Below are 16,544 nucleotides of genomic sequence, written 5' to 3' on the forward strand. Positions count from 1 at the left end.
ATATTGAATACAGGATAGAAATTTTCATGGCCATCATTTACAAATATTCTTGGTGCTTTTGTTTGTGATGTCTGGGAATAAGTTGTGGTTATTCTTATTTCAAGTCCAGCTGAGAGGAAATATATTGTTCCCAGCCAGGATGGGAAGAAGAAAAGAAAGACAGCTACAGTAAGTTGGATGTTTTGGTCAAAGCTTTATAATATTACTTTGGAGAGTTTATTTTTGTTTTCCTTTCAGATATGTTTCCCCTTCCCCTATTCTCTCTTTAAATGAATGAAATCTGCAAAAGAAAACCCCTTTTAGGAAATAATTCCCAAACCATTTTCGAATCAGAGACACTTTTTCCTTACCTCCTCCCTGTAGGAAGGTGAAGAAGAGCACCTTGAAGAGATGTGAGGAGGAACAGTTGGGTGTTCAGGGGGAATTTTTGGTCAATTAAAAACTAATTCCCAGTGTGATGGACATAGAATTTCAATGGACTAGGAGTTATAATAGAACTGGGCTTCTAATTCGAATTCTACCATTTATTGGGTAAATGTAGCCTTGGATGAGTCACAGAGCTGGAAGGTTGCTACGTCCATGAGAATAGTATCTTGGTCCATTTTGTTCATTGCTGAATCCCAGCCCAGCCCCAACCCTGTGCCTGACACGTTGTTGGCTAATACATATTTGTTCAGTGAATAAATTAATAACCCAAGAAATAAATAAATTAATAAAACAAAGAAACAAAACCACTCATCCCTGTGTGATCTGAATTCAACAATAGGTTTGGGAGCCAGAGAGGGAAAAATGTGGTGGCCCTCATAGTGCAGATTGGGGAGCAACCTGCTGCTGGAGTCGGTCTGGAAACATGGAGCTTCACGTGCCCCGGTTGTGTGGGATGGGAAGTGGCACTGAAGAGAGTGCTCCAGGGACTTCTTTCCACTGTTTCTCTTCCAGAAAGACAAGCCACCTCTGGTTCTCTCTGGAAAGCAGAACACAGAAACACAGTTGAGACCTTCAGGGAAAATAGTACCTCCCTCCTTCCCAGTACACTTGTTTGAGCAACTAAGTTCAGAATTCATACCTTTCTGGAACCAGTTTGACATGTTACCTCAGGATCTCCTGAACGAGTAAGTATCATGTAAGCCTGTTTTCCTGAGAAGGGTCTAAGCAGTGTGCTCTTTCTGAGTAGGGAGGGGAGAAAACCGCTACCCTACTTGTTCACTGTTCTTAGACTTAACCAATAGGCACCAGTGACAATCATCACCACCATTTGTCAAGTACTTACCATCAGCTGTGCCCTGTGCTAAACAAGCACATTACATATATTCTCTCATTTAAGCCTCCGCTAGGAGCTAGACCCAATTACGCACCTCTTTTTATAGATGAGTTATGGATAAGTGGGAGGCAGAATGGATATGTGGTTTGGAGTGAGACAACCTTTGCATTTTGTGTTGAAACTTACTGGCTTTATGATTTTTAGTAATGTATTTAGCCTCTTTAAGCTTCATTTTCCTCATTTGCAAAATGGGGACAATAGTACACGTTCTCAGGGTGTTGTAAGGATTCAGCCGCAGATAGCATGGGGGCCTGACAAATAGTAAACACTGAGTCCACACACTAGAATGATCATAGCTTCTACTGAATGAGCACTTGTTGGCACAGGCCTTTTAGGCCCAAAGTGGCTATTTCTTCAAATCTGGAGCCCTTTTCATCTCTTTCTCCTCAGCCGTTCTCCAAGAAGAGCTGTCTGTGAGTGTCTGTCTCTGTCCTCTTCAGTCTTTTGTCAGGTGCAGGGAAAACTACTCCTTGTCCAGAGATGAAGATACAATTGGCCATGATGAAAAAGAAACCTCCTCTGGAAAAGAGCCGACCTGACAGTGCCATTTCTGCTAAGATGTTTTTATCTGTCCACCGCCTCACCCTGCAAGTAAGAGCTGGGGAGCCTCAGAGCAAGGTGTCTACATGCAAAGCCAAACTCATCTCTCTTCAAGGCTGGGACAGTTGACTGTTTCTTCTTTCCCTTCTATCCTACCACTCTGGTCCCATGCCCCACAGAAGAGCAGGGCTATATATAGGTGAAAGCAAATGATGGGGAGGGGTTTGAGGAGAGCAACGTTCTCTATTTCCTCTGTACTTCATTCCCTACACTTTTCCCCTCTCCAGAACCCCCGGTACGATGCTGCACAAACCGGGTTCTCTAGAAGTGCATGTTGACTAGATGGATAAATGCATTGGGGGGATACATTTTGGGAAAGGCAAAGACCTTTCCCAACGGTAGAGCTTTCCTTCTTCTATTTCTCCAGAGACCGGCATTGAGACATCCTGAACATTTGAAGAAAGTATGTTATAACCTGAAGACAGAAGGTAGGTTTTCTGGTACAGCCAGATCTCTAGGTACCACTCCCGCTTAGCCCACAGCTCTCATACTTGATCTTCGTCTCAGTTCAGTGGGGTCACATGTAGAACTTGGAAACTGAAATTTCAAGAAGCAGCAGCCCGCGTCCTCTGCCCATCAGCCCGGCTTGGTCCTCACCAGGGAGAGAGTGTCACCACTGTGGAGCAGGGCTCGACAAGCAGCCCTGGGGGAGGGTGGGAGCTGTCGGAGAAGAGGACTGAGCTGGCTCTCTGGTCACCAGGTCATAGGAAGCAGCAACAGCAGCAGTGGCAGCAGCAGAGGCAGGCGAAGACACCTACTAAGAAGCAGGTAGGGCGGCAGTGAGGGGAGCCCTAGGACTTGCTGGAACTAGGACAAGCGGATGCAGCCTGGCACGGGAAGGGATGTGTGAGGTGGAATTCTCGCGGTTCTCTCTGGTTATAGATACAAAGTTCCTGTCTGGTTATAGACGTTAACTTCCTTCTTTTAGACTCTTTTGAAAAGTTTTCTTCATTTCCAAAAGTGCTAATTCAGTTCCTCCTTGTGTGGGTTTCAGGAGGCTAACAAGAAATCCAAGAGTGATCCAGGGAGCCAGCGCACTTCACTTAAATGTTTCGGTGCCATGGTTTATGACCCATGCCCTGGTGGGAGAATATGGGTTGGGAATATCTGTCAGAATCCCAGGATGTTATCTGAGGGCAGGAAACGCTGAACATGTTTGTCATTTGGGGACCTGCCTTGTCAGAATTCTCCTTGGAGTGCTTCGGTTTGGCTGATCTACCATGCATGCATCATTCTTCCAGCAAATATTTACTAAGCATGCAAGCTAGGCCAGATGTCTGTTTCACATGCGATTTCAGAGAGGCCCACAAGCATGAATCCGAGCCATTTTTCCTCAGGTCCTGCTTTAGAAAAGGCAGAGTGGTTTGAGCGGGGTGAGCAAGCTGAGGTTACTAAAGAGAGACCCCTGAAGGCCGTTGGCCGGTTAGGCGGCGGGGAGCCGGGACCCCTCACAGGTGCCCCAAGAGTTCTAAGGAAGCATGGGCCAGGGCCCTCCACTAGTCAGTCTCTGCAGCCTCCGGTTGCCATCACCACATTATCTAGCCCCGTGTAGGACGCAGGTAGCCAGTTCTTGACAGGTGACCCTTTTCCTTTAGTGTTCATGCCTTTTTGGAGTCCTTATCACAGCTGAGCTAAATAAAGGATATACTTGCCCAGGTCCCTCTGACGTTTCTCAGCTTGAGTGCAGAATGGGAGGGAAGGTGGGAGAAAGAATTTCCCCTAACCCTTAGAAGATTCTTCTGCCCTACTCAGACTGGACACTGCTGACTGTATTGTGAAAATAACTGTTTAATCATCAGAATTCACTCTGTAACCCTGGGGGGCCCTGGGAGGGCTTAGGCGAGGTGTTTCCTGGGAAGGAGGCTGCTCTCTTGGTTTATGTCCCATCCCCCTGAGCTCTCTGATACTACTGGTGTCCTCTAACTCGAAGATCTAAGAAGGCTCCTGACCTTCACATGGGAGGTAGACAGAACCAGGGCTGGGGCCCAGGGTGGGAGGTGACTTGTTGCAGGTTATCACCCCATCCAGGGTGATCAGCACGCCTCTGAATTCCACTGCAGTTCCACTCTTCCTGATGCCTCCAATAGGAGTTTTGCTTGGGGCACTGGAGTGCCCCTTTGAATTATGTTCTTAGAGCAGTGGCCTGTCCTCACGGAGTTGAGAAAGGCATTATGGAAGAGATGATTGTTGCATTAGATCTTGAATATGTGTGAGAGTTTTCCTGACATGGAGAGGAATTCCTGGAAGTGGAAGTAGCCTGTGCAAAGGCGTTTTGTGGTAGCACGGCTGCTCAGGGAACATCGAGCTGTCCCTGTGGCTGTGGGCCTGGGTATTTAAAAGAGAGACGTAGGTAGGAACTTGAATAGCCGCTGAGATTTTTGACCTTTATCCTTCATGTCAGTGGTGCTCCACCTTGATTGCACACTGAAATCAACTGAGGAGTTTTTAAAACCCTAATTCCCGGGGTGCACCCCAGACCTATTAAATCAGAATTTTTGGTGTCAGTACCCAGGGCCCAGTGGTTTCTAGAACTCCCCAGTGCTTCCAGTGTGTAGCTAAGGGGAGAATCAGTGCTGCTAAGGAGCCAACAGAAGTGTTGAGCAAGGGAGTTCCTTGACTGGCTCTGCCTTTAGCATGATACCTCTGGTGGCAGCTTGGAAGATAGTCCTTCAGAGAAAGGGATGCCGAGAGTGGAAAGAATGAGCATTTGGGGACTAGTTGGGAACACAGCTGATGCAAAAGAATCCTAGAACTAGAGCTTTTTTGGGGGAGGGGTTTCATTTTCAGGACCCGATACAGGTACATTAGAGATGGCGCAAGAAGGTCAAAGGAGTATTTATAAACTGGAAAGGTTGAGTTAGGTCTTCTTTTGCTGCTGTGCTGTGCAGGCTCCTACCCCTTAGGTTGCTTGGAGGAATCCTGGTTCTTTGAACACACACTTTCCCTTGATCTGTAATTCTGTAACAGATGTGGGCACAGTCCCAGGTGAACAGAATCCCACATAGAACCCAGAAGGCCTACCTCCCTTTACCTACCTCTAAGGTCTCGTCTTGTCCTGGATGGAGTCACTTGTAGACTAGGGGTTGACTAGAAACCCAACAATGGGACAAGAAATACCAGTAAGAAGAGAATCGAGTTGACTTTGTGGTCACTAGGTCACAGAACTCTATCAGATTTGGAAAGTGACAAAAAGCAGCAGCAGCAGATGAAAAGAAAAGGCCCCACCTTGAAACAGGTGAGAGTGTACGGAGGACATCCTGCTAGGACTGTTTCAGTTTTCTATTACTGTATACCCACCCCAAAGCTGAAACCATAGTGGTTTGTTATTTCTCATGATGCTGTGGGTTGACTGGACAGTTTTTCTAATCTTGCTTGACGTCATTCATTCTTTTGGAGGCTGGACTGGGGCTGTTGGCCAAATCGCCTTAGTTTTCTTCTGTGAGGCCTCTCTGTGTGGCCAATTTGGGCTTCTTAATGGCATAGTGCAAGCTCATGCAAGCACTTTCTTAAAGGATGGAACTGGAACAGTTACACTTCTGCCACATTTTATTGGTCAAAAAAATCAAGTCCAGCCCTGGTTCAAGAGGACAGGAAATCACCTCCATCTCTTGATGGAAGGAACAGCTCGTGCATACAGGAATGGGAGGAATTGTTGGCAGCCACCTTTGGAGGCACTCTACCCTTAGCTGAAGGCTTGGAATGGGGAAAAGTGGGTTCTGGCTTCATCTGCTCAGCATGGAAGGCAAAGAATGTTATATAAGCTTCTCTCTTCAGCCTCAGGAGGTGGGATTTTAGGTGTTAATTATTTCTACAAGCAAAACATCATTTAGAAAAATCCTTTGTTTCCTGAAGTTCCAAGTTTCCTTACACTTATTCTCATGAATTTCAGGATCCCACAGAGAGACCACAGGGGGACAAGGCTAAGAATTACCAGGATTACTTGCCCAGTAAGCAGAGTAAGTTATTTGGGTGGAGTAACTTTAGGAAGTGACTGAGGACAGGGAGAGCTGAACCTGTGTTGGTGGACCAGGACGGTTCACCTCCCTGGATGGCATAGCCCTCATCCCTTAGAAGCGTCCTAGAGACACCCCAGCCCTCCCTTTTCTGTGCTCCATTTGTCACAGTTAGTTGGGAGGAAAGCTACAGGTACAATTAATGGCTGGATCTTCTTTTAGATCCTAAATTATCCAAGAGAGAACCCACTAATGAGGACATCAGTACTCAGATGGAGGTTGTGTGGGAAGCCCAAGAGAGGACCCCAAAGGACCTTTCAGCCAGTACATCTAGAACAATTTGGAACCCTGAGCTCAAACTACTGAGGATTCTTCAGGCCCATGATTATGAAGATGAGGACAAGCAAGCCTGTGGTACGCAGAGTAGAGTCTCCGGGGGCACAGGCAGAAGACCTCGCTGGGACAGCCTTGTTCCACAGCAGGATGCGGAGAATCTCGAGGACAGCGACCTTGAACACGAGGGCTGAAAGGGCTTCTGCTCCCTGGAGCCTTTACCAGGCCTGAGCTAGGGAGTCTGTTTTCTTCACTGATCTCTACTTGCCTCTAAAATAAATGAGGGAGAAAAAGCCCGATCCCCTTTCAACTTAGATTTTTTTCACTTCCATTAGGGCCAGAATAATTTTGGTGATTAAACATAGTTGTTGCTTAATCAAAAGACTCATTCTCTGTTTCTGGAAGGAGGGGAGAATTATTTCTTGGCATTGTTTTCTGGGTTACTTTTATCTCCTCTGTGAAGCTCTGAAAGGTTTCCAGTTGTAGAAAGATGAATTTGACCTGTGGGCACCCCTACTGTGTTCCTGGCTTTTCCTCTAATTCTCTAGAAATGAATTTTTGAGGATGGGATCTATATCATTATCCAATAATATCCATGTGCTCTGTGTGTCTGTGTTCTGTGTAATATGCCTGTGTGTGTGGCAAGGGACTCGTGTTAACCTGACAGAGTCTGAAGCTCCAGCTTCTAAGTAACTGAGTCTGCAGGAGAGTTTCACTGATGCTCATAAAGACTCAGAATTGCAGTCTCAGGATTGTTTGAACTTGGTTTTTAGAAGAATTTTTTTGTTTGTTTCATGTTTCTAATCCTTAAACCTTTAAATATAGAAACACTTCAAAATTCCATAAAAGTAAAGAGAATGATATAATGAAAGTCTCATGTATTCAATAAAAGCCCTGGGCCCTGTGCTCCAGGCTGGGGCAGGGGGATTTGGGGCTCCAGTATTCTCAGCAGCTCTGCACCCAAGGTTGAGCTTCCTTCCCACAAGGGGGGGCTGGGTGGAAGAAGAGAGCCCCCACCTATAGGCTGTACTCGCAGGAACTTAGCCTCGGACGACAGGTAGTGGGGGACAAGATGAGAAATGATGACATCTTGTTCCTCTGACTCGAAGCTGGGGGGAGGGAGCCCTATGTTCTTAGGCTTCAGCAGCCTGGAGTTGAGTTTGTCTCGCTGAAGTTGGGGTGGGTGGAGGGAGGGCATGGATCCAGGGTCACATCCCACAGACTCTTGCAGGTCTTACCGAGCTTTTGTAGGTTTTCTTGAACAAATGTTTCCTTATTTGCTGCATGCTCTTAGGGTCATTTCCAAAGACATAAAAAATTTAAAAAAATTTTTCACCAGCTTCATTGGAGAGTGGTCATACTGTTATGCCAGAAGTGGAACTCTGGGCTGGGCCTAAGATCTTTTTATAAAGAGAAACTTATCCCTCATCAGTGATTTGGTTACCCTAAGTACAGTTCATACAAAGAAGGCAGACTAAATGTTCAACTCCTTTGTAACATTGTCTCAAAACAGACCAAATTAGAAAGCTCCCACTGCTGCCTACCCTTGCCTCCTCTTTCCCAAGCCAAATCAAAATTATATGACATCATTTGTGTTACTAGACTGAACTATACTTAGCTGGAACCTTCATGGAGAGAAGAATCCAAAAGGCATTATATGGACTTTTTCCCTGAAAATAATATTTCTCAAATGTACATTACATCGCAGAAGGACTTCTGTGGGATAATTTAAAATTTTACAGCTTTTTTTACTTCTCTTTCGCCTTTCCTCAGACCTGTCCACCCAAGCAAACCCTATTTGCAGTGGTCGGTAATGGGGTCTCAGGATGGGGCAGGGTTTGGCTTTCATTTGCTCATTTTGTTGAAGACTCAGAGAAGAGAAGAGAAGAGAAGATCTGAGTATTTTATAACCAATTCAGCAACTTTACTTAGTAAAGCAATTCCTAGAAATTGGCACAATCTTTTAAATCTTGAGTACAAAGCTACCTTTTGAAACATGACATATTTTGAGTGAGAAGATATTTGCCATATGAACACTGGCCTTTGCTATTTTCAAAGGGAGGTAAAACATTTGTAGGCTGAAACTTATTTCACCTTCATCATGCCAATCTCTCAAATTTGGATAATCACAAACAGAATTTAGGGAAATAAATATAATCTACATACCACATTACAGTTTTCAAGGTGCTTTACACCCACTATTTTGGTTGGTTCTCTGACCAAATGTACAGATAAATGTGGATTGTCTCCATTTTATAGATTAGGAAACAGGCTCATAATGCAGGACTGATGATAGTCCATTTGAGGCCTTTGAGTGAGTTAGAAGAAATGCACCATTTCTATCAACTGCTGAAAAATATTTCAGTGAATGTACAAATCTGTGGTGATTAAAATATGAGCAATATCCTGAGAGATGGTCCACTGTCCTCAGTCAATGAAGGGGATGGGTTTAGAACCTGGGTCCTTGCTCTTCTCTCCCCTGTATTCTGATGCTTCTCTGAGTCCCTCTCTTTAATGCACAGTTGACATTCTTAATCAGAAAGGAAGGATGAGGCCTGGCAGAAAAGAATAATTGACTGAGGGCGAGGAGCCCTCAGGAACCCTTTGCTTCAGCTTCCCAATCTTCTGAGAGAGGAGGAGACAAGTAAATGTTGCTCACTGTTATTTTCCCATCCTCTGGACCAAAGGAATCAGGAGAATTAAGGCCTGATAGCCATGACGCCCCAGCCAGAATCACATGGAAATCCATCGATTTTACACACTTAAGCAGACAGTAGAACAAGACTTAGCCTGTTGGAATATTGTCCTAGGAGCCTTATGTTCCTGAGAAACTTGTCTCTGATTTCTTTTGTTTTTTTTCTACTTTCTTTGTGAACCTTACTAGGGATAGGCCACTTTGTTTGGGTCACATGGTTTTCTGAGCACACTTCACGATGACACTGGGCCCAGTTTGACCTGTGTCTAGAAGTGAGTCAATGAAAACATCTTCAGATATCCCGTGTCCACACCCTTCTTGCAAAGCCAGCCATCTTGTTTTGGTATTGGTCCTGATATCTGGGGTAACAGACTTCGTTCTTCATTGTTTTTTGGATTACACAAAGCTCCCTGAGGTGGGAGGGAGTCAGGCTTTCATTCATGGTAGCAGTGACCCTTAAAAATCAGTTTATTCAAATGTGCCCAAAGGAATTGTTTGCTAAATTAAAGACAGAAATACCTCTGGCCTTTAGATAGAAACGATTAGAGGCCCTTTGGAGTCCAGAGGAATCTGGGAAAGAAGTTCTCAATTTTCTCTTTCATTTGCCAGAAGGTACCAGGGTATGGAATTAATTTGCTCTCCTGTTTATACATTTATTTAACAAATATAGGTTATATGTTAGAGAATCAACCCCTAGGTTATCTGGGTAGAGAAAAGAGAAGTCTGGAGAGACATTAGAGAGTTATTTCCAGGAATATATGTACCATGTTTCCCCGAAAATAAAACCTAGCCGGACAATCAGCTCTAATGCGTCTTTTGGAGCAAAAATTAATATAAGACCCGGTCTTATTTTAACATAAGACCGGGTATAATATAATATAATATAATATAATATAATATAATATAATATAATATAACATAGTATATAATGTAATAATGTAATACTGGGTCTTATATTAATTTTTGCTCCAAAAACGCATTACAGCTGATTGTCCGGCTAGGTCTTATTTTCGGGGAAACACGGTAGCTAGAAATTTTCCTGGATCAATCGGTAAAGTTGTTTGGGACCACTAGATGGCGATATGACATTATGAAAATGACATCCTTCAAAGACTGGAGGTCTGATTATTTCTGAGGCCAATGTCTACACAGCCAAAGAGACGTTTTCTGTGAGTAAATGGAGAAAAATCCACGCTTCACCATTTACATATGTGACCCAATTTAAATGCTCAAGGGGACTGGTAGCTCCTGGAAGGATGGGGCCGTGTCTATTGTTGTCATGGTTACAGCCCCAGATTATAGCCCTAACATGTAGTAAGCACTCAATCCATTCTTGACGAACGAATTAATCTTTGAACAGTTTAGACTGTCATTAGAGGAACCATTTCAGGAGTGTGGAAAATTCTGGAACATGCTCAGAGGCCTAGGATTTAGGGAAGTTGGGAGCTACTGCTGCTCCTGCAGATCGTCAGTTGGGCAAAGACTTAGGGAAGCAGCACTTGGGAAGGCAGAAACACCAAAAGCAATCTGAGGCTCTGATAATGCTTTGTGTCTCCTAAATTTATCTTGATCAGATTTCACCTGTTTAAAAATACAGGGAGGGTATAAACCAACAAATTCAGGTGTTTTTGTTTTTCTTTTCTTGAGTCTATATTACTTCTAAGGATGGCTCTGTCTTGGAAGAGATCTCCAAAAATAATTTCCTCTACTTTTCTCTGTCTCTCATTCGTTGGTACATTTATTCATTCAATCACTTATTTGTTAATAATTCATTCCTTACGCAAGTGTTAATTGAGCACCTATTATGTGCACGGACGAGGCTGGGGGATTATCTCTGACCTTTTTCTCTCATGGCCCCTTTAAGTTGAATTAATCACAAAATCCTATTAGCTATCATATCCAAATCCGTGTTCCTCTCTGTTCCTCCCGCCCTTACCCAAGTCCAGGCCTCCTTCTTTTATCAGGTTTATGGCACCAACCCTGTGCTTTACTGCCACCATCCATTCTCCCAGCTTTCATTTGCAAATATGATCCTGACACTCCTTTCCTAAAAACTCTCCCTTGCCCTCAGGGTCAAACCCAACCTCTTTTACTTGTTTTACAAGGCTTACAAGGAAGGGCTGTGACTTGGCGGGGCCGTGCTTCTCTCTGCAGCCCCAATTCCCCCATTCCCACCTTGTTCTATGGGACCCAGCAATGATTTTTTTTCTTTTGTTTCTTCTAATGAGCCCTGACCTCTCTCACCTTCAGATCTTCCCTGTACTTTTCCTTCAACCTGTAAAATTCTTTTCTTCTCCCCTCTGCCTAGTTATTATATTTTCTACTTATTTTTCAGGTGTCAGCTTACACGTTTCCTATTTGGGGAAGCTTTTTCTGACCACTGTCAGGGTGAGGCTCCCCTCTTTCAATTCTCCTCTTACAGTCTCTATGGGATTCACAGCTTTTTCATTGCCACCCTCTCCTGCCAGACTATAGTTCTGTGAGAGGCCTCTGTCTTCACTGCATTGTATGCCTGGCACTTTGTAAATGCTTAGTAATATATGCTGAATGAGCGAATGAATAAAAAGCATATGACATATTTCCTTTCTTTAGGGTACATGTAATGTAGCAGCATGCGCTGAGTGGGGCAAAGAAGGAGGTATAGTGATGAGAAGAAGGAGGGGGCAATTTGAGTGCTACCACTTGAAACCGACTTAGGTTTTGGCAAGAGGAGATGTTTGTGGAGGTGGCCTTTAGGTGGAGGAAGTGACAGGTGGGAAAAGTTTGTGGGATTTGCCAGGAGTGTAGTGTTCCTGCCTGAGAAGAGTGGATGGGAAGCTTGTGACTAGATAGTTCAGGGCCTTGAATGCCAGGCTAGAAAGAGTGTACTCTATTTGCTAGCCATTGATGGCTGTTGAATAGCGGAGTGATAGGACTAAATGAGTGCTTTAGGAAATGTTAATCTAATGGCCATGAAACTTGAATTAGAGAGAGACCAGCAAGATCAGTTAGGAGGCGATCGTAAAAGTCAAGATGAGAGGTGATCAAGGCCCGGATTATATAGGTGGCAATAAGAATGGAGACAAACAGACATTGTACAGAGGAAAGATTAACAACAACTTGGAAACTGGAAAGAGGGAGAGTGAGGAGCCAAAGAATTTTCATCTTGATTCAGTGAGGTTCTGTCATCATCAGAAATTGTGAAGTCAAAAGGAAGAACCAATTTAAAGAAAGATCAATGTTTGATGTAGTTGGAATCCCTCAACATGAAACCTTTACAACGGAGTTATTGCTAGATGTGCTTTTCTCTTATGGAAACTCAATCAATGTGCAGGGCCAAAAAATGAGGCACAAGCGGAGGAGTGACTGAGAGACTATAATGCAACGGGTGGGGGCTGTTCTACTTCTGCCACTCAGTGAAAGTATGTCCTAGAGGGAGCGCGAGATGGGGAAGGCAAATTTACTGTTCCCCTTTCGATTTACAATTCCATGTGCATTTTATGAGTGACCAATGGCTTATTTGAGGGTAAGTTTTGGCTATTCACAATCTATGTCTTAGATGCTGATTTTAGATCTGAATTCCCTAGCAAGATTTTGCCTTTTTATGTGTGCCAAACACTAGGCTGGGCGGTAGGCAGCTACAAAGAAGACATATCTCAGTCACTGCACTAGAGTTGCCCACAGTCTAGATGGGGAGAAAGATAGGGAAGCAGACAATTAGAGCTACAGACTATGTGAGCAGTCAGAGGAGGGTGCTGAAAGGAAGGAGCTTGTTGGTTAGTGAGTCAAAGCAGAGGTAGTCCTGGGCCCTGTGATTGGAGAGAGATCTAGAAGTTATCATCAGAACAGGTAAGAGTAGCAATAAGAGTGGATGAGATCTCGGAGAGGGAAAATATTGAGGAAGGAAGGGATGAAAGGACACAACTGAGTAACATTTTCTAGGTGTAAGAGTCATAAAATAGAGGAATTATTAGGGAAGTGGGAGGAAAATGAAGGCAAGGTGGGTGAGTACTGAGGAGAGGCACATGATTTTCATAATTAGGAAGTCAATGGTGACCTCTGAATGAACAGTTTCAGTAGAGTGATGGGCAAAAAAAAGGAGTCCAAGAGTGATTGGTATGAACCTGGAAGCAAAGGGAGCACATTCCACTTCTCCCAGTTCCAGCTCCAACCTAGATATATCCCCTAGTTTCTGATGAAATTTCCCTGGAGAATGTTTGGGATCTCTGGATGCCATGACCTCTGTTTTTGTATGGTCTCTCCAGTGGAAGGGCACGTTGTCATTACATTATACTAATCCAGAAATTGGCTTTGTTCTACATAAGCCTTGTATTCAAGCTTGAGTGCAATCCAGCTGAGCCACAGATCTCAGCTGTGGTTGTTGCATTTTATACTAAACATATCTATATTATTTTCTTCCATAAGTAAACTCCACACTCCCACATGACTGCAAAAGCTAACTTGCTAATAGCTTCCCTGGAGTTTGCTTCTTGCAATTATCTCATCAGAATTTAGACAAAGCAATATATAACAATTTATTTCAGGATGCAGGGAGTTCTAAGTGTTTTGTAGTCAATTGTTCCTTAGCTAGTTATATCGTTCTTTTAAAGAGATTTAAATAATAAGAAAAAACTCTTTTATATGTACCTACATAGTTACCATTTTTGGTATTCTCCTCATTCCTTTGTATAGATCAAGACTTGCATGTGATATCATTTTCTTTCTGCCTGAAAGACTTAAACACTTCTTGTAGGGCTGGTTTATTGATGACGAATTCATTAACAACAAATGAATGATGAATTTACTCAGCTTTTGTAAGTCGAAGAAAGTATCTTTGCTTTATTTTTGAAAGCTATTTTTGCTGGGTAAAGAATTCTAGGTTGGCAGTTTTTTCTCTCAGTACTTTAAAGATGTTGCTTTACTGTCTTCGGGTGCATATTTCTGATGAGAAGTCCAATGTCTTTCTTATCTTTGTTCCCATGGCTGCTTTGACGATTTTTTTTTTTCTGGACACTTTTAAGATTTTCTCATTATCACTGATTTTAAGCAATTTGATTGTGATGTGCTTTGATACAGGTTTCTTCATGTTTCTTCTGCTTGGGGTTCATTGAGCTTCTTGGATTTATGGGTTTATAATTGTCATCAAATTTGAGAAATTTCGTATTTCTTGAAATACATTTTCTGTCTTCTACTTCCTTTAGGGATTCCAATTATATATCTATTAGGCTGCTGAAAGTTGTCCAGCAGCTTGGTTGTCTTTCTTTCTTTTTTGGGGGGTGGATGTGGGTCTTTTTTCTCTTTGTGTTTCATTTTGGATGGTTTCTATTGCTATGTCTTCAAGTTCACTAATCTTTTTCTCTTTCCTGTAGTGTCTAATCTGCTGTTAATCCCATTCTATCTATCTATCTATCTATCTATCTATCTATCTATCTATCTATCTATCTATCTATCTCAGTCGTTATATTTTTCACCTTTAGATGTTCAATTTGGCCTTTTTATATATTTTCCATGTCTCTACTTAACATCCTCTTAAAATGCTTCTTGAACATACAGAATATAGTTGTAATAACCATTTTAATGTGTTGTCTACTAATTCTGTCATCTGTGTCATTTCCGGATTGGTTTCTATTGATTTTTCTCCTCATTATGGGTCACATTTTCCTGCTTCTTTACATGCCTGGTAACTTTTTATTGGATACCAGACATTGTGAATTTTACCTTGTGGGTGTTGGATATTTTTGTATGCCTATAAATATTTTTGAGCTTGTTCTAGGATGCAGTTAATTTACTTATAAATGTTTTGGTCCTTTTGGGTCTTGCTTTTAAGCTTTTCTGGATGGAACCAGAGCATGATTTAGCCTAGGGCTAATTATTCTCCACAACTGAGGCAAAACCCTTCTGAGTACCTACCCAATGCCCCATGAGTTAGGTCTTTCTACTCTGGCTTAAGAGAATAAGAATTATTCCTCATCATGTGGGAGCTTCAAAGATTGTTCCCTCTAATCCTTTTGGGTGGTTCTTTCCCCAGCCTCAGGGTGCTTTCCTTACACTCTTGAGCTCACCAGCACTCATCTGAAGATTTGAAGGAAAACCCTCTGCAGTTCCCTGAGCTCTCTCTATGCAACTTTTTCCTCTCTGATATTCTGTCCTGTGAACTCTAGCTGCCTTGGCCTCCTGAACTTCTCAACTGAGGGAGTTGACCTGGGTACCCTCTCTTGTCCAGACAGCTCTCCAGGCAATAAGCTGGGGGCAATCGTAACACTCTCCTTGCTGATTTTCTGTTTCTCAGGAATCATTGTCCTTTGTTGCTTGGTGTCCAACATCTTTTCATATGTCGTCCAGTCTTTTCGTTATTTCAGGTGAGAAGGAAAATCCAGTTTCTGGATTAGATTCAGTCCTAAGAGATTGCTCCATCTTGGCAGGAGGCAGAAGTTTCTGTTATTCTTTAAGTTTGGAAAATGTTTTGTGGGCCTCTGGAGCCTTTGACCAAGCCAACCCAAGTTGCTTGTTATCAGGTAAGGAAAAGGGGTGCTTACTGAAGAGGCTAAAAGGGTTTCCAACATAAGTACAAGGACACTGAACCATTCTAGGAGGGACAGGGGACTCTGCTTTTCTATTTTGGCTCTTTTCAAGTCTTTGGCTTTTATCTTTGAACTCAACTTACTCTTTCATATTCCTTTGGCAGTGAAGGTTTTCATCTCTTCTACTTTGAAATAACACCTCTCAGCTCACTTGAAATCTTGAAATTTTTACTTGGTTCCGTTAGGTCACCAAAGGCTTCTTCTATATCTGAGGCAAATGAAAGTTTCTCAGTGGTATTTACAGCAACCAGCGTCTGCTTCTGAGAACCACTACCCCAAGATACTGTGTTCTAACTTGAACATGAATTGCAGACGTACTTTTAAAAGGCAAATCCTGCATTTCAAGGGTGAATAAAATACCACTTAACAAAGCATTCCAGCTGCTTAAATTTAGGACAAAAAAGAAAAAAAGCTGACCCAAGAATCCCAATATTCTCTGGCTTTGAGTCCAGGGTATTTTTCCTTTTAGAGTGAGTTTGGTACATTTTCATTCATGTGGAGCTGTTGCCTCCCAGCATTTTATTCTGGGATGGAAGGTCAACAGCGATTGCCTTGTTGCTAAATCCAATGGACACTCCTCAGTTGTTAACTTACTTGACCTCTCCAATGTTATTGGACATCGTTGACTATAATCTCCCTCTCAGTACACTATGACTTTCCTTCTCCCTTTCTAGCCTTTCTTCCTCTGCCTGTCTTTTCCGTTAGTATTCTTGGCTCTTCTCACATTAAACATTCTTCTTGGGCTCTCTTATTAATGCCCATGGCTTGACTGGGAATTCCTAAATCTGAATTTGTAGCCTAAGGATTTTTCCTGAACCTCTGTCCAGCATATTCAACAGTTCACTTGACATTTTCACGTGGACAGCACATAGGTAACTCAACCTTAGCAGGCTCATAGTCGAACTCATCAAGTCTCCCCTCAGTTCAGCCCTTCCATTTCTGTAAAGGGTACTTCTAGACATTCAATTTCTCAAGCAAGGAGTCCTTGCATTTTATCTTTCAATCAATCACCAAGTCCTGTTGATTGTACCTCTTTCCATCCCTACTGCTACTACATTAGTTTGGCCACGATCATATTTTAC

The 16,544-nt window shown here is 42.9% G+C and overlaps 1 protein-coding gene across 2 annotated transcripts in view; it reads left to right on the forward strand.

Annotated features, from left to right (window-relative positions):
- The window catches only part of RGS3 (regulator of G protein signaling 3), a 139,186-nt gene that overhangs the window by 8,489 nt on the left and 114,153 nt on the right, over positions 1-16,544 (forward strand). For both annotated transcript variants that reach the window (XM_081065281.1, XM_081065293.1), the window contains exons 6-9: positions 105-168; positions 940-1,112; positions 1,762-1,912; positions 2,289-2,349. In XM_081065281.1, the coding sequence (XP_080921407.1) occupies positions 105-168; positions 940-1,112; positions 1,762-1,912; positions 2,289-2,349 (449 nt within the window). The remainder of the gene's footprint in view (positions 1-104; positions 169-939; positions 1,113-1,761; positions 1,913-2,288; positions 2,350-16,544) is intronic.

This window comes from Rhinolophus hipposideros, assembly GCF_964194185.1.
Source record: "Rhinolophus hipposideros genome assembly, chromosome: 11".
Classification (NCBI taxonomy): Eukaryota; Metazoa; Chordata; class Mammalia; order Chiroptera; family Rhinolophidae; genus Rhinolophus; species Rhinolophus hipposideros.